We start from the raw sequence: 23,670 nt of genomic DNA on the forward strand, positions 1-23,670 counted from the left end.
AGTGTACTGGCTTGTCCTCCTTGGCTCCACTGCTGCCAGGGGAGCAGGAAACCTTCCTCCTGCCCGGGCAGGGGCAGTAAAGTGGTAGCTGAAGCAGTAGCCACTTGGAAGGTCCCTGTTGGGTGTGTAATTGACAGGAGCGCTCCCCCTGCTGGCCCCCGGACTCCATTCTAAGTGAGGTTTCCTTTTACTAATTTTCACTTTGTATTGTCTATTGCTGTGTATCACATTACTCTAAAATATAGTGATTTGGGGCACCTGGGTGGCTCAGTTGGTGAAGCGTCTGCCTTCAACTCAGGTCATGATCCTGGGGTCCTGAGATCGAGTCCTGCATTGGGCCCCTTGCTCAGCGGGAAGTCTGCTCCTCCCTCTCGGCTCTGCTGCTCCCCCTGCTTGTGCCCGCTCTCTCCCTGTCAAATAAATAAATAAAATCTTAAGAAAAAAAATATATATAGTGACTTGAAACAATAAATATTTACTATGTCACAGTTGCTGTAGGTCAGGAATTCAAAAATGGGTTAGCTGGGTGGTTCTTGTTCAAGGTCTCCTGTGGTTGCAGTTAGGATAGTCAGGGCTGCATTATTGGAGGGCTAGACAGGGGCTGAAGGATCTGCTTATAAGGTGGTGCCCTTACCTGGCTGTTGGCAGGAGGCCTCAGCTATTCACACGTGGGCCTTTCTGTAGACTGCTTACATGTTTCCCAGCATACCAGCTAAGTTCTTCCAGCACCAGAGATCCAAGAGAGGGCAAGCAAGAAGCTGCATTACCTTTTATGACTTAATCTCAGAAGTTATACATTGCCATTTCTGTTTGCTTGTTTTCTGTTTGTTCAGTTTCTGCCATTTTTTGGGTTTTCTTTTGTTAGGAGTAACTAAGTCCGACCATACTGAAGGAAAAGTGGATTAGACTCTACCTTTTGAAAGGGTGTCAAAGTATTCCATACTTTGTGATACTAATTTTGTAAATGATAATGAACATTTTACAGTTTCCAATTGTTTGTTGGCAGTACAGAGACATACAGTTAATTTTGACATATGGTCCTTGTATTTCACAACCTTGATAAATATATTTATGCTAGTATCCCTATTGTAGATTATCAAGGATTTTTCAAAAGATTTTATTTATTTATTTGTCAGAGAGAGAGAGAGAGAGCACACAAGCAGGGGGAGTGGCAGGTAGAGGGGCAGGCAGAGGGAGAAGCAGTCTCCTCCCTTAGTGGGAGCTCGATCCCAGGATCCTGGGATCATGACCTGAGCCGAAGGCAGGCACTTAACTGACTGAGCCCCCCAGGTGTCCCTCTTTTTTAAATTTTTTAATTATTTTTTTTTTAAATAAGATTTTGTCTATTTATATTTATTTGGTGGGACTAGGAGCAGAGAGAGAGAGAGAATGCCAAGCAGACTCCATGCCAAGTGCAGAGCCCGATGTGGGGCTTGATTTCATGACCCTGAGATCATAACCTGAGCTGAAATCAAGAGTCAGACACTGAGCTGACTGAGCCACCGAGGCACCCCCTGAGAATTTCCTACATGTCTTCTACATACCTATCTACATTCTTTCTGAATCTAAAGAGTCTTACATCTTCCTTTCCAATCTGCATGCTTTTTGTTTCCTGACTTAGTGCACTGGCTAGGACCTCTAGTATAATGTTGAACAGGATTGGTGTCCCTGATCCTAGGAGGAAAGTGTTCATTCTTTTCCCATAGGCATGATTTAACTGAGGAATAGAAGGAAGTTTCCTAGTTTTCTAAGTTTTTTTTTAATGATCAGATGTAGAATTTTGCCAAATGCTTTTTCTGCTTTTATTGATTCAATTGTGTGTTTTTTTTTAAATAGTAAACTGTTTTGGTTTTTAAAATGTTAAACCAACTATTTGCTCTTGTAATACACCCCGTTTGGTCATGATGTGTTATCCTTTTTATATAATACTGGATTCAGTGTTTGGCAATAATTTTAAAAGGATTTTTGAAGCTATTCATAAGTAAATTGGCATGTAGTATTCTTAACTTGTTATGTCTTTGGTTTTAGAGTCAGGGTAATACTGGCCTTATAAAATGAGTAGGGATGTGTACCTTTCTCTTCTATTTTTAGAAAGGGCTTTTGTAGATTTGGTATTATTTCTTTGTTAAATGTTCGATGTAATTTACCAGTGAAACTCTTTGGGCCTGGAGTTTCTTTTTTGGGAAAGTTTGTAACTGCAAATTTAACTTCTTTAATAGATATAGGGCTATTCAGGTTTTCTGTTTCTTTTTTAGTTCATTTTGATAATTTGTTTCATTCAGGTAATTTCCTCATTTATCTAAGTCAAACATGGCAATTTTTTTCTATAAAAGGGCCAAATGGTAAATATCTTAGGCTTTTTAGGCCATGTGGTGTTTGTTGCAGCTACTCAACTATATATATATTTGTAGCACAAAGCAGCCATAGATAATACATAAACAAATGAGTACTGCTATATTCTCAAAAACTTCAGTTATAGTAATAGGTGGTAGACCAGATTTGGTCTGTGGGCTCTAGTTCATTGACCTTTGACCTAAGTTGTTGAGTTTATTGTCATAAATTGTTCAGAACATTACCATTTTAATCTGTTCATGATCTGTGAGGTCTGTAGTGATGCCCCCTTTCTTATGAATAATATTGGTAATTTTTGTCTTTTATTTTTATTTTTTTAAGACTTATTTATTTTAAAGAAAGCATGCCTGCATGAGCAGGGGTAGGGGCAGAGGGGGAGGGAGAGAATCTCAAGCAGACTCCCTGCTGAGCATGGAGCCCATTGTGGGACTTGATCTCACAACCTTGAGATTGTGACCTGAGCCAAAACCGAGAGTCAGATGCTTGACTGAATGAGCCACCCAGGCACCCCTGTCTTCTCCTTTCTCGATCAGTCTAGTAAAAGTTTATCAATTTTATTGAGATTTTCAAAGGAACAGCCTTTTTTTTTTTTTTTTTTTAGATTTTATTCATTTATTTGAGAGAGAGAGAGCACACGTGAGCATGAGTTGGGGGAGGGGCAGAGAGAGAAGGAGACACAGACTCCCCACTGAGCATGGAACCCAATATGGGGCTCTATCCCAGGCCCCCGAGATCATGATCTGAGCTGAAGTCAGATGCTTAACTGACTGGGCCACCCAGGTACCTCTGAAAGGAATAGCTTTTAGTTTCAATATTCTCCTCTATTTGTCTATTTTGTATTTCATTACTTTTTGTTCTTATTAGTATTTTCTTTTACTTTGGTTCACCGTTACAGGCTCTGGGACTAGGACAGGAGGTAAGACATGTGACTGTTTCTTCACTGGGATTTCTTTTACTTTGGGTTTAATTTTCCCCTCTTTTTCTAGCTTCTTAAGTGGAAGCTTGGGTCATTGATTTGACCTTCTTATTTAAGCAATCAATGGTAAACATTTCCTTCTAAGCACTGCTTTAACTGTATCTCACATATTTTGATATGTATGTTTCCATTTTCATTCAGCTCAAAATATGTTCTAATTTCCATTTTGATTCCTACCTTAGACTGTAGGCTATTTAGAAGTATGCTATTAAGCTTCCAACTATTTGGGAAATTTTCCAGATATATTTTTGTTACTGACTTCTAGTTTAATTCCATTGTGGTCAGTGAATATACTCTGTTTTCATTCCTTATGAAGTTGCTGAATCTTGGATTATGTTCCAGTATATGGTCTACCCTAGTGAAATAATTTTTTTTTAGCTTTTATTAATGTTAAATTTCAAACATCTATGTAAGTAGGTAGAATACAGTGGTCCTCATATATTCATCATCCAACTTCAACAATTACCAACTCATGCCAGTTTTGTCTCACCTGTATCTTTTATATTATTTTGAAGCAAATCTCAAATATATTATTCACTCTGTAAATATTTTTGTATCTATTTCTAGAAGGAATACTTTTTTTTTAAAGTAAGTTCTACACTTAGCATGGGGCTTGAACTCACGACCCTGAGATTAAGAGTCGCAGGCTCTACCAACTGAGCCAGCCAGGAGCCCCTAGAAGGAATACTTTAAAAATACATTACAGTAACTAGGGGCACCTGGGTGGCTCAATTGGTTAAACAGCCACCTTCAGCTCAGGTCACGATCCCAGGGTCCTGGGATCGAGTCCTGCATTGGGGTCCCTGCTCAGCCAGGAGCCTGCTTCTCCCTCTGCCGCTCCCCCTGCTTGTGCTCTCTCTATCAAATAAGTAAATTAAATCCTTATTTTTTATATTTTAAAAGACTTTATTATTTATTTGAGAGAGAGTGAGAGCTAGAAAGAGAGTACACCCAGAGGGAGAGGCAGAGGGAGAAGCAGGCTCCCCGCTGAGCTGGGACCCCCCCCCCAATGCGGGACTCGATCCCAGGACCCTGAGATCATGCCCTGAGCCGAAGGCAGATGCTTAACTGACTGAGCCACCCAGGCGTCCCTAAATAAAATCTTAAAAAAAAAAATTAAAATAAATAAAAATAAAAAATATATCACAATACCTAGACAAATTAACTGCAATTTCTTAATATAATCAGTGTTCAAATCTTTGTCTCATAAATGTCATTATTATACGTTTTATGATTTGTTTGAATTTGGATCCAAAAAAGGTACATATGTTGCACATGTCTCTTAAGCTTCTTTAAATATATAGGTTCCCCAACCATCATTGTTTTCTTACTCAGTTTATTTGTTGAAGAAACTTAGTCACTTGTTTTTATAGTTTCCCACGTCATCGATCTTTCTGATTGTGCCTCTGTGGTGCCCTTTGACCTGTTCTCCTGCATTTCCTAGACACTGGTAGTCTTATCAAACCTTAATCAGATTCTGTTTCATTTTTTTTTTTAAAGATTTTATTTATTTATTCGACAGAGATAGAGACAGCCAGCGAGAGAGGGAACACAAGCAGGGGGAGTGGGAGAGGAAGAAGCAGGCTCCTAGTGGAAGAGCCTGATGTGGGGCTCGATCCCATAACGCCGGGATCACGCCCTGAGCCGAAGGCAGACGCCCAACCGCTGTGCCACCCAGGCGCCCCTCTGTTTCATTTTTTATTGTTTAAGAAGACTGCTTTATATAAGATGGTTGCTCTTCCACTGTGTGGCACAGTGTCCAGTTGTCTTTTTTGTGATTGATAAAGATTTTCCCACATCAGGTATTCGGTAGGGTTCATATAGGAGAAGAGAACAAACAGATGGTCAAGTCGGTTGGGAGGATGGGTGAACTAGGTGATGGGATTAAGCAGTGTACTTGCTGTGAAGAGAAAAACAAAACACAAAAAACAAAGCAAACATCTCTCAAGAGAATTAAAAAATGACCAATTCTCTCTTATTTTACGGTCTTCAAAATAATGAGTTAGAATTCTCTGACAATGAGTTCGTCTTGTTTTCAGTGCGGATTTCAGTGTCTGGGTTTGGTAGGGTTCAGCCCATCCCGCTTCCTCTTCTGACTGCATCAGTACCACGTTCCTCCCGTGTTTGGCATTGGGAATGTCAGATGCGGGCCCTGTCGTCTGACCGCTCTCTCACTGCTTGCCGTGACAAGATGCTGCGGGTTACGCTCGGGCATCTCCAGCCCCACGCCTGGAATCAGGTGTTTCTACAAAGACATTTATAAGGAAAATGGAGATTTTAGGCTGGGTTTTTGGAGTGCTCCTTGCTGCTGGGCTGCTCACTGTTTCTAGGTCTTTTCAGTGGACAGAAGTAGGAAGTTTGTTTTAAATTAAATAACATTACAAGTTTTTATTGATACTTCCAGGTCAGATTTAAGACTACAGGAATTTTATTTTACCTCCTTGCTCTTGCTCTTGTATTTGTATCTTTTTTCCCCCACGCCTAGAATCTTGGTTCTTAGGGACCCAGGATGACAGCATTGTGGTATTACAAGTGTTAAGTATCTCCTGCAACTCACTGTAAGCCTAGGACAGTCTTAGGGTAAAAGTACGAGCTTCTCAGCCGGTCACATGATTATTGAAAACCAGGCCATTTCGGCAGTTTCCCACCACCTAGGCGAACCTCCGTCCCTGCTTCTGCAGCCTTGTGTGAGGGTGGGACTGGCGCAGGCACCCTTTCCCTCCCCTTCCTCTAGTCACCTGTGCCTTTGCTTTTTTTTTCGTAATTGTGGTAAAATGTACATGACATAAAACCTATTGTAACCATTTTTAGGTACAATTCAGTGGCACTAAGTACACCGTCCATATTGTGCAGTCATCATGTGTATCCATTACCAGAACCTTTTAACCACCTGAAACAGAAACTCTGTCCCCTTTATTTTTTTTTATTTGTTTTAAAAGGACATTTTATTTTTTTATTTTTTAAAAGATTTTATTTATTTATTTTTGAGAGAGAGAGAGAGAAGGGGAGGGTGCGTAGGGAGTGGGAGAAGCAGGCTCCCCGCTGAGCAGGGAGCCCAACGTGGACTCGATTCCAGGACCCTGGAATCCTGACCTGAGCCGAAGGCAGATGCTTAACCGACTGAGCCACCCAGGTGCCGCATCTCTGGCCCCTTTAAACAATTCCCGCCCCGGTCCCCCAGCCCTGGACAACCTGCATTCTGTCTGTGTCTGTGAATTTACCTATTCTCGGTCCCTCCTCCAAGTGGAATCACACACTGTCCTTTTGTCCATTGTGGCATGTGTCAGAACTTCCTTCTTTTTTATGGCTGAATATTCCACCATATGGATAGACCACATTTTGTTTATCTTTTCATTTGCCGATGGACATTTGAGTTTCTGCTTTTTAGCTCTTGTGAATCACGTTGAACGTTGGTGCATAGATACCTGAGCCCCAGTTTTCAGTTTGTTTGTGCAGAGATCCTGAAGTCCTTGGGTTATTTATCCCATGCGCTGCCGCTTTACACTGCCAGCTAGATGGAAGTTATGTCCTGTCCTGTACCCTAGTCCCTAATACTGTGTTGCAAAAGTTGGAAATGATGTCGGTCAGTCCTTCTGTCTGCATAGCCAGGAGGGATGCACGAACCCTGCTTTCTCATCTGTGTGTCCTGTCCCCATCTCCTGCACCCTAGAGGAATGATGTTCTTGGCTGGCTTTAGGTTCACGGGGATTCTGCTGCTTTATGTGTTACCAGTCCCCTTTATTATCTCCTTGAGTTTTTCTGACCTCCATTATTCCCTGGGCATTTCCCCTTTGCCATCCTCTCTGTTCAGTAGCTCCTCCTGTTCTTCCCTCCAACTTCAGGAATCTGTGTACTAATCGTGAATTCCCTTGCTCTCTGTTGCCCTTCCAGTTCTACTAGGCTTGTGGGGGGTGGGGTCTCACTGTGGGTACACGTGTGCTCAGTTGGTCATCTACACCTGCACATCTCTTTTCTAAGGCTGTGTGGCCCACGTGTCTTGTCTATAAACCCTCTCCAGCTTCCCTCACCACTGTTCCACGCCCGAGGGTCACTGTTGGGGCGTGTTCTGAGTCAGAACAGACCCAGGGTTACAACTTTGTGCTTTCGACCTTGTTGTTCCTCACAGACCTTAATTTCCAAATCTACATGATGGGATCCTGGCCCATTGGAGTGACTAGGCTAACTGAGACTAAATGGGACAGTGTGGCCACAAGGGCCTGGGGGCTGTGTTGGCCTCCAGGTGACCAGGGGCCGCTGGAAGTCCTCTGTCCTTAATCTCTCTGAGCCAAGGGCTGGCTTTTCTCTTTGCTCACTGAGCCTCTTTTCAAATGGAGATGCCTCCAGCCAGACTTCTTTCAGGCAGGCGGCTACGCCCCTGACACCTTGCTGTAAGTTTATTAGCTTTATTTTGGAGCTGGATGGCAAAGGGAAAGAAAATGGGGGAAGGAGGCCTCCCAGTTTGGGGGGAGCCTCCTGATGTTTGGGGGGAGGACTTCCCAGATTCTGGCCCCTTGCAGGCGCTGCTGCTGGAGCTCACTGTGGTCCCTGCCTCAGGTGGCCCCTGGGGCCTCACTCACAGATCCCCTCTCAGGCTCGTCAGCTGGCAGTTGTACCTGAGCCAAAGGAGATTTCATTTTTTAGGACAAAACCCAGGATAGCTTCAGTTTTGTCCGGCTCTACGGCTCTGTGGCAAGGGGTCTGAGGAGCACCGAGAAAACTGCGAAAGGGTGCAGGCCCTCTGCGAGGGTCTGAGAGGAAGCTGAGGCCAGGCGAGCTAGGCCTTGACAGACGGCTGAGGAGCTCAAGAGGGGACTGATCCTGGAGCCACAGCAGGTAGGACAGACCTCTAATACGGGCTCAGGGATCAGCAGATGGGTCACTGGAACAGAGTTAGGAACTTTACGACCAGGGCAGCGCTGCAGAACTTGGGGAGAAGCAGCTTTCAAACAAATGGTGCTGGGCAGTTGGGTGTCCGTATGGAACGAAAGTGGGTTGGAGCCTGCACAGTCACACAGCGGACTGTTAGTCCAGCTAAAGGCCAAAACTTGGAGCCCCTCACCTCGGAGTGGATGCATCCCACGCCCCTGCGTTCGGGAAGTGTGCGTGGGTGCACAGGTGGAAAACCGAGGTGGTGACCACAAGCAAGGAGGGATGGGGGAAGGCTCCGGCACCTGCTCGCTGTCCTGATGGGTGGTGCTCACGTGGTCTCGTGTGTCCAGTTTACGTGTGTTTTATGCACTTTGTATCACACTTCACAGTGGAAAAGTTCTCAAAGAGGACCCCGACACACTGGGGGAAATGCGAGGAAGCCTGTGCATCTTCAGCATGGCTCACAGCACCTACCGGAGATCCAGCCTGGCTGGACAGTGGTGGGATGGTGTCCTGGGTGCGGGATGGACAAGCTGCTGAGTGCTCGGGTGGAAACCCATGCAGGCCCTGGGTCCAGGGCGTCTGTGGGCTGCGTGAGAAGCTCTGGCCTTCCATGGGGTCGTCAGGACCCTGTGTGCATTTTCAGTGCCCTGGGGCTGCAGTACAGAATCAGGCTGGAGCCCCAGCTGGTCACAGAACAGCAGGTGGAAGACGCAGACCCAGTGGGAACCAGGGCCCGGCTGTGCTGCTTCCTGGTTCTCAGACTCGCAGGTGTCTTCCCTCTCGGCCTTTACACTGACCCTTCGCTTGAACTGGATGCTCCTTCCAGCCCATGAGCTGCCACCTTGAAGGTGCGTTGGTCATCCACCGCCCTTCCCTTGAGTGCCAGCCCTGGAGCAGCAGGAGTGGTGACCGCTGCTTGTGGAAGAAATGAATAAAAGCAGGAATAAGCAGGAGATGCAGGCCTCCTGGAGCCGAGGTCTGCCTTGGTGACAATTGTAGTGTCAAGGTCACTGAACCATGGTTCAGGTGGCCAGTTTCAAGGGTGTTCCCAGAGTAGGCACTCAATTCCTGAGGGTTCTCCCAGGAATGTGGAGTCTGGGAGGCGGAGGCTGGACCCAGGGGAGTCGGAGGGACCATAAGCGGCCCCAGGCCCCAGGCAGTAGTGCAGGCAGCACCAAGGGCCTGCCTGTAATGGGTCCTTGAGACCCAGTGGTGGGAGGCTGGCAGGACAGAGGGACAGGCATATGCCACTCTGAGAGATAGGGCATGGAAGAAGGACCCTTTGGGGCAGGAGGCCATTAACCCCATTCCTGTGTTGGCTTTGAGATACTTGTGATCCTAGAATGACAGGTGGGCATGTCTGGAACAGTGTGGATATGGCTCCTCTTTTAGAATCCTTTGCTGCCCTGGGCCCGTAAGCAAGGATAATAAGGTCTCCAGCCTCATAAGGCTGGTCTGTGGAAGTGCGTTCTGATGCCAAGCGCTTGTCGTGTGACAGCTGATCCCTCCCGTTCTGCTGCTGGAATGTTTCTGGTGGTTCCCTACTGCCGATGAGGCCAGGTATTTGGGAAGCCATTTGTGCCCTTATCCTTGAGCGTGCATTTCCTGAAGGTTCAGGACGTCGATACAGCACTTGAGCTCAGAGCCTGGGTCCCAGTTGGCCAACTGTCCTGGGAATGTCCTATCTAGCCGTGCACCTGGGGCACGTTCCCCCTGGGGCAGTGTCTGCAGTGGGATGGCTAGTGGAGGACATGTATACCATGGACACCCTGGTGGTGGTCCAGGACAGTCACCGCTCCTCTGTGCCTTCCCCACCGTCGGTCTCCGCCCTGGGAGGAGGGACTGACTGATGGCCGGGGTTCCTTGTGTGGATGAGGTGAGGTGCTAGTGGAAGGTGTTGGCCCATTTCCCTATTTGGTGGAAGGGTTCCTTTTGCTTTTTAGTAGTGCTAGCTTTGTATCACCAATACCATTTCCTACTCCAGGGCTTCCTTCCTCACTCCTTTTACTTTTACATTTTATTTTGAAATCGCTATAGATTTACATACAGTTGTGAGAAGTAGCTCAGAGAGACTGACCCCTTGCACACATCTGAAGTCCCCTGAAGGCATCTAGGACACTGACGTGCACACACTCCACTGACCTTTGCAGATTTTACCAGTGTACCTGCGTCTGTGTGTGTGCACGCGTGTGTGCAGTCTTGTTAACTGTATGGATTTGTGTGACCAGGAGAGTCCAAGTGCAGAGCAGCTCCATGACAAGGACCCTGTGCTACCCTGTGTAGCCATGGCCACTGTCTTCCTCTGCCCCCACCCCACCCCCTAAGATCTCACCGTCTCAAGGATTTGTTATCTTTGGAATCGTGCAGGGTGGGACTGTTAGGGAGGGGCCCAGTGCCCTTGAGATCCGTGCAGGCTGTGTGCCTCCGGAGTCGGACCCTTTCCATCGCAGAGGAGTGTTCCATGATGTGGGTGGACCAGAGTTCCGTTAACCATTTGCCCATTGAAGGCCTGGGTTGTTTCCAGTTTGGGGCTGTTATGAGTAAAGTTGCTGTGAAGTTTGTGTCCAGGTTTTTGTGTGAACTGGAATGTCCATTTCTCTGGGACAAAGGCCCAAGAGTGCCGCTGCTGGGTCATGTGGTGAGCACATGCTTAGTGTTTTTAAGAAACTACTGGTCTGTTTTCCAGAGTGGCTGCACCATTTTGTGTGCCCACCAGCAATGTGGGAAACCCTTGCCCCTTCTGATAGGTATGCAGGGGCACCTCCTGTGGTTTTAACCTGCGCTTCCTCACGGCTAATGCTGTCGAAGATCTTCCCGTGGGCTTTTTTGCCATCTGTGTATCGTCTTCAGTGAAGTGTCTGTTCACGCCTGTTGCCCATTTTCTAATTGGATTGTTTGGTTTTTACGGATGAGTTTTGAGTCCTTTATGTGAGCTGGAGAGAAGTTATTTGTTTGGTCTATGATTTGCAGACGTGCTCTCCAGTCAATGGCTTGGCTTTTCACCCTCTTCACAGGGTCTTTTGTGGAGCAAAAGTGTTTAATTGTGGTGTAGTTCAAGTTGTCTTTTACGGACTGTGCTTTTGGTGTCCTGTCTGCAGAAACTGTATGTCTTCACCTTTAACATTGAGATGCATAGTGCACCTGGGGTAGTGATTATGATGAGTTTTCTTTTATATGTGGCTATCCAGCTGACCCAGCTCCATTTATTGGAGAGGTTCTTTTTCTGCTGCTCTGCACTGTCATAAGTTGAGTGTCTACACTTAGTGGGTTTGTTTCTGGACTCTCTTCTGTTCCATTGGTCTGTTTACCCCTAAGCCAATACCTCAGAGTCTTAGTTACCAATCTTTATATTACGTTTTGTTATGGAATAGTGTGAGTACTTCAAATTTGTTCTTTTCTAGGATTGTCCTGATTGTTCTTAGCCTTTTCCAATTCACATAAAATGGAGAATAAGTTTTGTGAGTTTCAAATACAGCTACTGTGTTTTGGTTGGGATCGCTTTGGACCTTAGATAAGCTGGGGAGAAATGACGTTCTGGCACTTCCGAGACTTGTGACCCATGAGCATGGTGGATCCTTATTCGCTAGGTCTTCCCTCATGCTTTTAAAAAAGGTTTTGTGGTTTTCTGTGTATAGGTCTTGTGCCTCTTTTGTTAGACTTACTCCTAGACATTGATGATTTGGGGTATATTGTATTACCATAAACAGCATCGTAATGTTTCATTGTCTAGTTGTTGCTAGCATTTGTAAATACAATTATTGTTTACATTGACCTTGTATCTGCCAATATTGCTGTTTTAATTAATCCTAATTGTTTTTCTATAGGATCCTTCGGGTTTTTATCATACACGATGTCATTTGCAAATAATGAGTTTTTTGTACCCTTCCTGTCCTTATTCCACTTATTTCTTTCTCTTGCCCAGTTGCATTGGCTAGAACCTTAGTACAAATATGAACAGAAGTAGTGATAGCAAACATTCTTGTCTCACCCAGCATGGTTTGTTTTTAAAATTAGGTTGGGATAATCATTGTGCTGATGGAAAGAACGCAGAGGCAGGAGAGAGCTGATACTGGGAGACAGAGGTCCTGGAAGGGTCCTGGGGGCGTGGGTCCGGGTCCTTGTAGTGGGATGAAGCATTGCGGGGGAAGGGGGGAACAGTGGCAGGTGGATATCCTTGTCTGATGGCTTCTGTTTTTTTATGAACCATGTCAGCAGCTGAGCATGAAAATAAGGGAGAAGAGGCAAAGGAAGCTGTAAGATTTCTCAAAGAATTAGTGCCATTGAGTGTGGGGATATTCTGATCGGATCGGGGCCACCAAATGTGCGGTGACCCGATCGGGTGGAGGCTGGCCTCACGGGTGATGCAGAACAAAGGAGAGTTTACTGAATACACCGTAAGGGAGCAGCGGGCAGAGCGGGCAGGACAGCATGCGGAACAGTGAGGGAGAGACTCTCTGCCAGGAGGCGGCTGTGGTGGGGGGCTGCGGTTAAAGGGGGAAGGTGAGGAGGTATGGGAATGGAGGGAATTTTCCTTTTTTGGTATCTATGTCCGGGTGTAAGTGGCCCATTGGTCAGCCGTAGGGCCTGTGGCTGTTTTTGAGTGGGTCACCTGATGGGCCTGTTTGTATTCAGCTAGGGGGCTGGGGGGGGGGTCACTGTGGGCCCTCTACTTTCGTCAGGTTTCCATGGCTCAAGTTGGTTGCCTGAAAGTGGCCTCTACAGAGTGGGCCCCGCACCTGTCTGCGGTGTGGTCCGTGGCTCTGCTGGCTCATTCCGTGTTGGGGCAGGCATGCCGGACAGGCTGGCTTTCCCCCTGTGCACAGTAGAGCAGGAGGCAGAGCACGTGATGGTCGAGCACGGCTTGAAGCTCAAGGTGAGGACATGACAGTGTGGGGGCTCTGGAGTGCTGGGGTCAGCGTCTGCAGCACTGAGCTGGGCTGGGGGGTAGGTGATGGTCTGAGAATGGGCTGTTGAGTTGAAATGCCAGGGTGGGGGTGAGGGGGGACAGTTACTGATGGTGACGGGGTCACGGGCATAACTGGGACAGAGGATGAGGTCACTGGCAGGAAGAAGAGGTCAGACTGAGGAGCAGGGAGTTGAAGGGTGGTCGCAAGAAATGGACACCGCAGGAATTCAGAGCTGGCGCAGCGATGGGGCGATGCCCAGAGCAAGGGCTGGGGTGGGTGGTCGGCAGAGCTGTTGGCTCGTGTCAGCTAGGACTCTTGGACAGAGGAGTGGGGGAGGGGCTGCAAGCCACAGTGAGGGACAGGGCAGGTGAGTGCCCCCCTTCCAGGGCAGGGGGCTGAGGTGGGTTCAGAACTGGGGGATTGAGAGCAGGGTCAGAAGCCCCCTCCTCGCTGCTCTCTGGTCAAGCCTGTCTCTACCTTCCCTGCCAGCTCAGCCAGTTTCTCCGGAGGTGGGGCCCCCCGCCGTGTCCTTGCCGGTTCTCCGTGGGGGACCTCTGCAGGGCTGGCAGTGGTCTCCTTATCCTTCTCTTTTAAAAGCACAGGAAGGTTCCTTCTTTGAGAAGGGTCACCTGTGCGGTGGGAGGTACACCTGCGGGGCAGTGTCTTGACATGCTGTATTGGTCCAAGCCTTTTCCGTTTCTCTGGGTGCCCCAGGTCATCCTCGAGGCTGGCACCCTGGGCCTCTCTGGTCCAGCCACGTGTGCCATCCAAGCGCGTGTCCTGCTGGTAATTACTAGGGACTTGAGTATCTAACTGGGTGTTTTCAGCGCGATCTGTGTCCTCTGTCCGGTGAGCTGTCTTGCACGGCCCCATCATGATGGACCTGAGGACCACTTGGTCATGTTTTGCCCAGCTGACCATCTGTTTTCTGGTTTTGTGGGTTTTGTTTTGATTGGTCTTATCCCTTGGTGCAGACATCTTGAAGACCTAGTGCAGCCGGATTTATCACTTCTTGTTTTCGTCCCTGGGTTTTGTGTCACGGTTAGAAAGGCTTCCCTGTGCTGGGATCACAGATACTCTTCCTTTTTCCTGATATGCCTGTGGCTTTGTTCTTCCTTGTGGCTGTGTCTCTGATGAGTCTGGAGCGGATTTTTTTTTTTTTAAGATTTTATTTATTTATTTTAGCAAGGGGAGCAGAGGGAGAGGGTAAGGGAGAGAACCTCAAGCAGACTGCACACCAAGCACAGAGCTCTCCGTGGGGCTCGGTCCACGACCCTGAGATCGTGACCTGAGCCGAAATCAAAGAGTCAGACGGTTCACCGACAGAGCCACCCAAGCGCCCCTTGGGGTGAGGAGAGGGGTGGAACCTGCTCTGTGTTTCCAGGCATCTGTAGCCACGTGCCGGAGCGGTGCTCCCTCCGTGTCCTGTGTGGCCCTTCTGTGCTCTCTGCAGCGGCCACCCTCGTCCTCCCATGTGCATCTCTGTTGGCCCCTTGCTCCTGGATGCTCTGTCCTGGGCTTCCTGGTGCCAGTTTGCCCTGGACACTGCTCACACCTACTCCTGAGGGCCCTCCTTCGTCTGCCTGCCTCTCACTGGCCCTTTCCCTGCATCTGACAACCTGTCCCATCCTCGTCCTGTTACTCTTGTCTTCTCCTGTCCATTCCCTACTGGGAGGTGTGTGGGTCCCTGTGCCTCTTCTGTGAGGTTTCCCTCACCCCCCATCTGATCACATCAGTCATTTGTCTGAAAGCTTCTGTGGCTCCCACAGCCTGTGGGCAGAGGCCAGCTCCTCAGCTGGGGACAGAAGATGCTCCCGGAGCTGACTGTGGTACGTGCTGTCCTTACCAGGTCAGATCTGATAGCCAACAGGAGTGCTCACACCTGTTCTCCCAAAACAGAGTGCTTACAGGTGCTTAGAAGAGGTTTACCTTGGGGCGCCTGGGTGGCACAGCGGTTAAGCGTCTGCCTTCGGCTCAGGGCGTGATCCCGGCATTATGGGATCGAGCCCCACATCAGGCTCTTCCGCTATGAGCCTGCTTCTTCCTCTCCCACTCCCCCTGCTTGTGTCCCCTCTCTCGCTGGCTGTCTCTGTCTCTGTGGAATGAATAAATAAAATCTTAAAAAAAAAAAAAGAAGAGGTTTACCTTGTGTGGCTCAAAAGTCAAGCAGAAGTGACCTGAAGTGTGTATTCCCCATCCACCTGCCTCTCTGAACCCCACCATGACCACTTCTGGTCTTTTTTGTGTGTCTTTCTTGTGTTTCTTATATACATAAAAATGTATGTTCTTATTTTATTCCTTTTTTACACAAAAGGTAGTGTACCATATACAGACTTTATACCTTTTTTCTTCACCGAACATTTTTTTTTAAAGATTTATTTATTGAGATTCCTGGGTGGCTCAGTCGTTAAGCGTCTGCCTTCAGCTCTGGTCATGATCTCAGGGTCCTGGGATCGAGCCCCGCATTGGGCTCCCTGTTCAGCGGGGAGTCGGTTTCTCCCCCTCCCTCTGCCCTTCACCCTGCTCATGTTCTCTTTATTTTTTAAAAAGATTTCATTGGGGGCGCCTGGGTAGCGCAGTCGTCAGGCGGCTGCCTTCGGCTCAGGGCGTGATCCTGGCGTTCCAGGATCGAGTCCCACATCAGGCTCTTCCGCTATGAGCCTGCTTCTTCCTCTCCCACTCCCCCTGCCTGTATTCCCTCTCTCGCTGGCTGTCTCTCTCTGTCAAAATAAATAAATAAAATCTTAAAAAAAAAATAAAAATAAAAAGATTTCATTGATTTATCTGAGTGAGCGAGAGAGAGAGCGTGCGTGAATGGGATGACGAGCAGAGGGAGAGGGAGAATGCCAAGCGGACTCTGCACTGAGCACAGAGCCTGATGCAGGGTTCGATCCCACAACCCTGCGATCATGCCTTGAGTTGAAATCAAGAGTCAGACACTTAACTGACTGAGCCTCCCAGATGCCCCTGAACAAACACTATTTCTTAGCTTCCCTTCCATGGTGGTCCACAGGAAGCTCTTCGTAAACCCCTTGGGGTCTTATTTAATTAGGCCGTGTGACAGACAGGTAGGTCATTCCCAGTGTTTTCTGTCGTAAAGGCTGTTGGAGCAGGAGCCTGACGGTAGCCCTGTGGGGTTGCTGGTGAGTGCACCCTGGGGGATGGCCACTCTGTACTCCATGGATGTCACAGTGGGGAGGGTGCCTGTGGCAGCACCCGCAGGTCCGCTACTCCTACGGTCTGTGTGCCAGTGCGAGCACCCTGCTGCCAGTTTCCCAGCTGCTGCTCTCAGAGCAGGCCCTCCCATGTCTGCTTCCTTCTGCTCATGGGCACTAGGCCTGACCTCACTCACTGATGGACATTCTGCTCCTCTACTGAGGGTAGGGCCTGTCCTCGGTCCCCTCCTGTGCCCCGTCCCTGCCCCGAGCACAGAGCCGAGCAAAGGAGCTGGGAGGGAGGAGCGCTTGAGTGACCAGAGCAGGCACGCCAGTCAAGTGCCCTCCCCTGCGCTGGGCGGGCTGCCTCTTCACAATCTGGTGGTGTCATGTTTTAGGGTCTCTGGGCATCTGGTCCTTTCCTAACTGGGTGGTAAGGCCATGGGGCACCTCAGGCCTGAGCTTGTCCACTCCGTAGCTGCACCGATCTGTGCCAGGCCTGGTCCCCTCAGCCCTTTACAAACGCTGACCAAAGGCTCCTCTTGCAGGGGCCGGCACATGGTTAAGGAGATGGACAGGGAGTGTGCCCTTAACAAGCTTGTCCTCTAGTGGAAGAGACAGGCCAGGACAGACAGTGCCCTTGTGTCTGGTGTCCAGCATCCAGCCTCGGCCTGCTCGGGAAGCCGCTGTGAGACCCGTGTGCCCGCAGGGGTCTGGGACGTTGGTGGGATGGGAGTCTTCCCAGGCGAGCCGGTCTAGGGTGGGGTGGTATGAGCACATGGGATAGGGTTAGGGGTCGGCCCCGGAATGGGGGCCGGGCTACGGGGGCCCTTACTGTGTGTGAGTCCTGCAGCACCCTCTGTTGGCATGGATAGACAAACCTATGTTTCTGGGACGCCTGCCTTAACCAGGACAGTGTCGGCTCTGCATCAGGTTCCCGGGGAGCGGTCCCAGCGCCTCGCCCATGGCATTCGGATGACCTTACCTTGTTACTCTGTAGAATGGCGATATGCACTTTCCCAGAGTGAGGGGTGTCTAGCGATTTTCCCGTTTTTTTGCTATTGTAGATAATGCTGCGAATGAAACCAGCTGTTCTGACCGCAAGTTACAGGAATCTACTCCAAAAGGCCAAGCACAGCTTCACATCCTGGGGGTGGGAAGCCCCCAGAACCGGAGGGAAGGCGGGTGGGCAGGCTTGGGCCTGACGCAGCCTGGGCTCCCCCAGCCTCCATCCTCAGTCTCTTCCTCTCTCTGAACAAGGCCGTGGGTGAGTAAAGCGACATGTAACCTCCCCTTTCAGGCTCTGGGTTCTTGTTCCACCATCGCTAACCCTCACACAGATGCTGAGGTGGGCGTGAGGGGTGATGTGGTGGAGTGGTTAACAGGGGACTTTGCATTTAAGCATGGTCTCAGTTTCCCTGTGTAGCAATGGGGATAATGGCAGGGACCTGCTGGGAGGCTGTGACAGTGGGTGTCACGGGTGTTGCATGGATCCATTCCTGCGGGGCTGGAGGCTGGGGACTGGGCCTCCTGTCCCAGAAGCCAGGGGCCCCAGCGGCACTCTCAGCGCAGTCTTCAGGGATTGCCCAGGGGTGTGGGCTCTGAGAGGCTCTGGGGCGGTGGTCACCGTCCTTCCAGGAGGCTCCTTCCATCTCAGTCCACACTCTTTTTTTTTTTTTTTTTAAAGATTTTATTTATTTATTCGACAGAGATAGAGACAGCTAGTGAGAGAGGGAACACAAGCAGGGGGAGTGGGAGAGGAAGAAGCAGGCTCCCAGCGGAGGAGCCTGATGTGGGGCTCGATCCCAGAACGCCGGGATCACGCCCTGAGCCGAAGGCAGACGCTTAACGACTGAGCCACCCAGGCGCCCCTCAGTCCACACTCTTGTGCAGTTTACCTGGGCACAGAGCTGAGACCTGGAAAAAGTCGCCCAGATTATCTGTTTGACATTCTAGTGAGACTTGGGGGAGGATTTGTGAACAAGGTGGGAGAGGCCCTGCTTACCACCCCCTACCCCCTGAGGCCTGGCTGTGGTGCACTGGCCATTCCGTGGGACTCCACTAAGCCATCTTGGCCTTGGCAGCTCAGTTGAGGGTCGAGTCTTCTACTTCTGGTGGTCGATTCCTGGACTGTGGCTGGGAGGAGGCAGCTGAGTGAGGCCTGGGGAGGGGCATCAGGCAGGGTCCAGGGGGCTGGGGCCCAGAAGGCTTAGGGGTGAGCCTGGAGGGGCCACCCCTGCATGGAGACTGTCCTGGGATTGGGCGCCCACTGTAGTGTTTCCCTGGCACTCCCACGGTCATCTTAGGGTCACCTTGGGCTCAGAGAACATAGTCAGCAGCCCAAGGACGTGCCCAAAGTTACAGGGAGATTGCCCTCAGGCATCTTCCAGCAAGGAGCACTGCTGAAGGGCTCCAGAGCAGATCCAGGGCTTCAGGAGCCTGAGTCAGGGGCTGAGGACCCGAGTAAGCTGCCGCAGCCCAAACCAGGAGACCAGAGTCTCCAGTGTGCACTGGCCAGTGTTCTTCCCACTGTGGCTAGGTTGGGGGAGGGGATGCTAGGCTCTCCAGATCCTGCTTCCTGATGAATTTTCGTGGATGGCCTTCAAAATGAGTGAACCAAGACACGTGTTCAGTTTAAAAAGCTGCTTGCTCTTTTTGGTTGTTTTCTGGAGGACATGGGCTTCGGAACCTCTTTTAGTCTGTGAAGTGATAGGGTGGGCGACACCTTTTAAGTCTGGCTCAACTTGACACAGTCAGGTGGTGGCTTTGGTGCTGGCGCCCGTCTTCAAGAAGTGCAACTGGTCCCTGTGACCCTGTGAGCTCACTGCTGGGGAGCCGTGGCCTGGGGGTCCCCTCCCCTTGCCACGGCTGGAGACTGCGTGCCTTGCTCCTCACTTATGGTCTCTTGGGGTGGGTGGTTCAGGTCAGCTTCCCTGGAAGACCCAGAGAGGCGAAGGTCACACCTTGTGTGTGGGATTGCCTGCTCCCTGGGGGTGGAGGGGGGCATGAGGGGAGGGCGCTGTGAGTGGCCGGGAGGGAAGGAGAGTCTTGCAGAGTGGGTGAGGCTCTGCCATGCCCTGCGTTGGTAGTTTGTAGCCTGCACAGCCCTCAGGGCAGTTCGGGGGGAGCCCAAGGAGAAGGTGACCTTGTGCAGTCCAGCCTGGGGCAGACAGGTCAGTGATGCAGTAGGGGACCAGGGCCTTGAGAAGCTTGCAGAAAACAGCTCCCAGAGGCCAGCACCTGGGCCCTGGAGAGGCAGCTTCATGGGGAAGGCCCACTGCCAGCTGCCGGTTCAGCCCTCCTTGCTCCCTGCTCTGAGCTGCGCTGCCCTTTCTGGGAGCCCTGAGTGTGTGCGTGCCCCCTCCGGGAATGTTGTCCAGCAGTGCTGGCTGTGGGCTGGAGATGGGCCTCGTCTGGGGCGGGGCAAGCATCTCACCTGCTGGCCGGCCCCACCCAGAGCTGGCCTTCACGTGCTTCCCCTTCCTCCTCCACAGGCTAGTGGAAGCCGCCTGCTGTCTGTCGCCTTACCTGCCTTCGAAAGGAGGCCTCCGGGAGACACAGTTGCCGTGCCCTCGGTACCCGGCTGCTCACACAGTCTCACTCGGGGGCACTGGGGCCAAGACCCCAGGACTCTGAGGGCACACCCTGCCCTGGTCTCTCTGTGGCTGTGGGGCCCGCCCTCTGGCCACACCTCCCTGTTAGCACTGATGTACTGACCCTGGAGGACAGATGGGAGAGGGGAGGGAAGGCCAGCCCATGGCTGCTCCCAGACCCCACCCAGCATCCTGAGGCCTGGAAGGGGAGGGGGCTTCTAGAACTCCCAAGGGCTCCCAGGGGCCTCTGCCCATTGCCCTGCCCTCCCTTCGCCCTCACTGAAGTGCCAGGACACGGCAGCTTTGTTATCTGGGTAATTAGCTTCAGACCCTGGACTGAGGCTGGCCAGGTCCTGGGCTGCTTTCTATAGGCTGTGCACCCTGACCCCAAGAGGGAGGTGAGGCCCTGCCCGCTGAGCAGCCAAGGTGCCAGGGCTCTTGAGAGGCAGGCTGTGGGCACCCACACTGCCCTTTCTGCCTGGGGTCCGTGTTCCTCAGGACTGTCTGGGCCTGGTCACGGCGTGGGGCCTTGTGACCTAGCCTTGCCAGGGGCAGGGGCCACCACCGAGCCTTAGGGAGGGGATGCCCCCAAGGGTGCTGTTCCAGCCCGCTGCCCCACTCCTCAGGCCCAGTCTGGCCCCTGTGCTCCCCCATCTGGTGCCGCGAGCAGCCCCCCTGGCAGGTAGCCCCCGCCATGGCCGAGCACCTGGAGCTGCTGGCGGAGATGCCTGTGGTGGCCAGGATGAGCACGCAGGAGCGGCTGAAGCACGCCCAGAAGCGACGTGCCCAGCAGGTGAAGATGTGGGCCCAGGCTGAGAAGGAGGCCCAGGGCAAGAAGGGCCATCGGGAGCGGCCGTGGAAGGAGGCAGCCAGCGGCAGGCTGCAGAAGCGGGTCCTCTTCCCTGCCAGCGTCACCCTTCTGGAGGCCGCTGCCCGAAATGACCTGGAAGAAGGTGAGCGTGGCTGAGCCCCAGGGCACAGTGCCATCCTGTGGAGGCCCAGGGGCTGGCCTGGTGTTCTCAGTTGCATGCTGTCAGTTGTAGGCCACCTGAGGCTAGCCCGTGGTGGGGCGGCACACACGGGGTGCTGCTGGGGGCGTGAGGCTGATGGGCCGTTGGGCAGGGGCATTGGGCAAGGCCTAGGAGCCTGGACGAGTGTCCAGGGCTTCGCTCAGGTGGGCTGGGAGTGGCCCGAAGTCTTCGCCGCCTCTTGCCAGGGTGCTGGGTGACCATCAGGAGAGTCCTGGCCACCACCTGCTTGGGTCCTCAGTCTCCACCTCTGTAAAGGAGGGTGCCCACCTCAGCCGGTTAGAGCGCAGGGGCAGGGGTCCGCCGCAGGCCAGCCCCCCTGACGCCTGCCTCAGGCCCCGTCTCTGACTTCTTCCTCCCCATCAGGACCTTCCCGGCTAAATGACAGGCGTGAGCTTTCTTGGACAGGCTCCTCATTCCTCCCCTGTACCCTTTGTGCTCACAGCCCCTCTGTTCTCCCGGAGAGGCTCTGGAGGGCTCTTCCTGCCTTCCTCCAGGGCAGAGGCTGGGGTGCAGAGGGCAAGGAGGGGCGGGCAGTGCCTCAAGGCCCAGGAAGTAGAGGAGGGCATGGTGGGTGTGCTGCAGGCAGGCCATGGCGTAGGGAACTGTGGGAAGGAGGGTGATGTTGCCTGTGGAGCGCAGTCTGAGAGGGCCGGGCCATCACGGAGGTCTGTGGTGACCTTGGCGACAGCCTAGGCCCACTGAACAATGAGGACAGGGACTAGCTCTGCTGAGGGGAGACCCTGGAGGGGACAGGCCTGGATGCCTTGGGCCTGCACTGCAGGCTGCAGCTGGGCAGGGAGCCTGCTTTAGGCTGGGGCACATGTGGGGGTGGAGTGCTCTGCTGGTGGGAAAGGCTTGGGGGAGCACGAGACCCAGTGAGGGTATTGCTGGGGGGGTGCTGGAACCCTGGCCAGAATGGGCGAGATTGGAGCCCAGCGGGGACTGCCCTCACACAGGAGCCTGAGGGCTGGAGCGTCAGGGTTCAGGAGGGGTGGGTCCCGCTTGGTGCTGGAGGCGGGGGCATGCTGTGTGTGCGCACTTGGGGCAGGCAGAGCCCCAGCGCCCCGGCTCTTGAGCCCTCTGCCTGGGCTCGGGGGTCCCTCTAGCCCCCTGACCACCGTCCTCGTCGGCGTTCCCTGCTCCCAGCCGCAGGATAGCAGTCAGCCCAGGAACCCTTAGGTACCCTGCACCCCGTCTGGAACAGTGTTGGCTTGTGGCCGGACCTCTCTCTCTACACCCTCATCACACTCCCCCCTCCCCCTTCTTACAGTCCGTCAGCTCCTTGAGAGTGGGGTCAGCCCCGACCTGGCCAACGAGGATGGCCTGACGGCCCTGCACCAGGTCAGCCATTGCTTGGTGGGGTGGGTGGGCGAGGAGGGGGCTGTGGCACTCAGGCTCTGTGGTTTGTAGAGCTGCATCGATGACTTCCGGGACATGGTGCAGCAGCTCCTGGAGGCTGGGGCCAAGGTCAATGCCCGCGACAGCGAGAGCTGGACACCCCTGCACGCTGCGGCCACCTGTGGCCACCTGCACCTGGTGGAGCTGCTGATTGCCCGGTAGGGCCCCATCGGTGTGGCCAGACCGGGCGTCTGTGTCAGGCAGGGGCTACACTTGGGCCAGGAGAGGCCGGGCCTTCCTTGCCGATGGTAGTTATCCTGAGACACAGCCCAGGTGTCTCGTCTGCAGGAAGCAGGCTTGGCCCTTGGCTTCTTGTGTTCCCACTCACCTTTGCTTACCCTGACCTCACCCGGGCATGGAGATCAGGGCCTCAGCAGAGCCTGCAGATGCTGTGGCACCAAGGGAACAAGCATGTACTCAGGGACGTGTGGTGGTTCCTGGGTGCACCCTCCTGCCGAGCACCCTTAGGAGTTTAGGGACCCTTGACGGTGGGCCTTGACCTCTAGCTCTGCTCTCACTGGGGTCTGCACAGAGACATGCCCTTCTGGACAGCATGATGAGGGCAGCACTGGCAAAGATGGAGGGGTACCTGCACATGGTTGGAGACTTTGACAAGGAGGGCGGGGCAGAGCAGGATTTCTTTGCATGCGTGCCTTAGTGAACGGGAGGGGTGGTCAGCTTTACCCGGGTCCAGGAATTCCCCCCACTACCAAGGCCCTTCACCTTGGACCCCTGCAGCAGAACAGATGGTCAGGGTCTCAGGCTCTCCTTGGAGTGGTCTAGGTGCTGATAATGGGTGTGTGGGTGGGTGGGTGGCAGTCTCTTCCCTTCACACATAGACGCCCCAGAGTGGCAGGGGTGGCTGTATGCAGCTCCTGTGCACAGAGAGCACCCACCTTTGTGTCCAGGCTCCCCTGCAGCTCCCCTGGCCATGCCTCTGCTTGAGCCTTGTTCCCTGCAGCTCCCCTATCTCTACCTTTTGCTCCCCGAGGCTCCTGGAGTCCTGCCCCCCCCGCCCCGGCTGGTGGGCCCAGTGTGTGGGTTGACAGGGGCACATGGGTGTGGAACCTGGCGCTCAGACACGGGTGGAGACTAGGGGATGGCCTACCTGGCTTGAGGGCAGGATCCAGAGCTGAGGGGCACCAGGGGCCTGGGCCTCCTCCATCACTGTTCTGGAGAGCAGCCCCAGGCCAAGGGCCTTTGTAGAGGGTGGACCAGAAGCGTCCATGGGGGAGAAGGGCTCTGTGGCCAAAGCCCCTGTCCATTCTTCCTGCAGTGGTGCCGACCTCCTGGCCGTCAACACTGATGGGAACATGCCTTATGACCTCTGTGAGGATGAGCGGACGCTGGACTGCCTTGAGACGGCCATGGCCAACCGTGGTGAGT

At 52.3% G+C, this 23,670-nt stretch overlaps 1 protein-coding gene and 1 non-coding gene across 4 annotated transcripts in view; one reads left to right on the forward strand and one right to left on the reverse strand.

Annotated features, from left to right (window-relative positions):
* Positions 1 to 23,670, forward strand: part of PPP1R16A (protein phosphatase 1 regulatory subunit 16A) — a 39,963-nt gene that overhangs the window by 14,259 nt on the left and 2,034 nt on the right. Inside the window, exons 2-8 of one of the 3 annotated variants that reach the window (XM_040626014.1) lie at positions 7,970 to 8,161; positions 17,330 to 17,529; positions 19,757 to 19,837; positions 20,482 to 20,808; positions 22,157 to 22,227; positions 22,297 to 22,442; positions 23,561 to 23,664. In XM_040626014.1, the coding sequence (XP_040481948.1) occupies positions 20,550 to 20,808; positions 22,157 to 22,227; positions 22,297 to 22,442; positions 23,561 to 23,664 (580 nt within the window). In that variant the 5' untranslated portion in view covers positions 7,970 to 8,161; positions 17,330 to 17,529; positions 19,757 to 19,837; positions 20,482 to 20,549. Of the gene's footprint in view, positions 1 to 7,969; positions 8,162 to 17,329; positions 17,530 to 19,756; positions 20,809 to 22,156; positions 22,228 to 22,296; positions 22,443 to 23,560; positions 23,665 to 23,670 lie in introns of all 3 variants that reach the window. The other 2 variants (XM_040626015.1, XM_040626013.1) reach the window with 2 other exon arrangements.
* LOC121101805 lies at positions 3,220 to 3,298 on the reverse strand. Its single transcript, XR_005833834.1, has one exon. It is a non-coding gene; the product is annotated as a small nucleolar RNA SNORD22 (small nucleolar RNA).

Source organism: Ursus maritimus, unplaced genomic scaffold (assembly GCF_017311325.1).
Source record: "Ursus maritimus isolate PB19 unplaced genomic scaffold, ASM1731132v1 scaffold_9, whole genome shotgun sequence".
Taxonomy (NCBI): domain Eukaryota; kingdom Metazoa; phylum Chordata; class Mammalia; order Carnivora; family Ursidae; genus Ursus; species Ursus maritimus.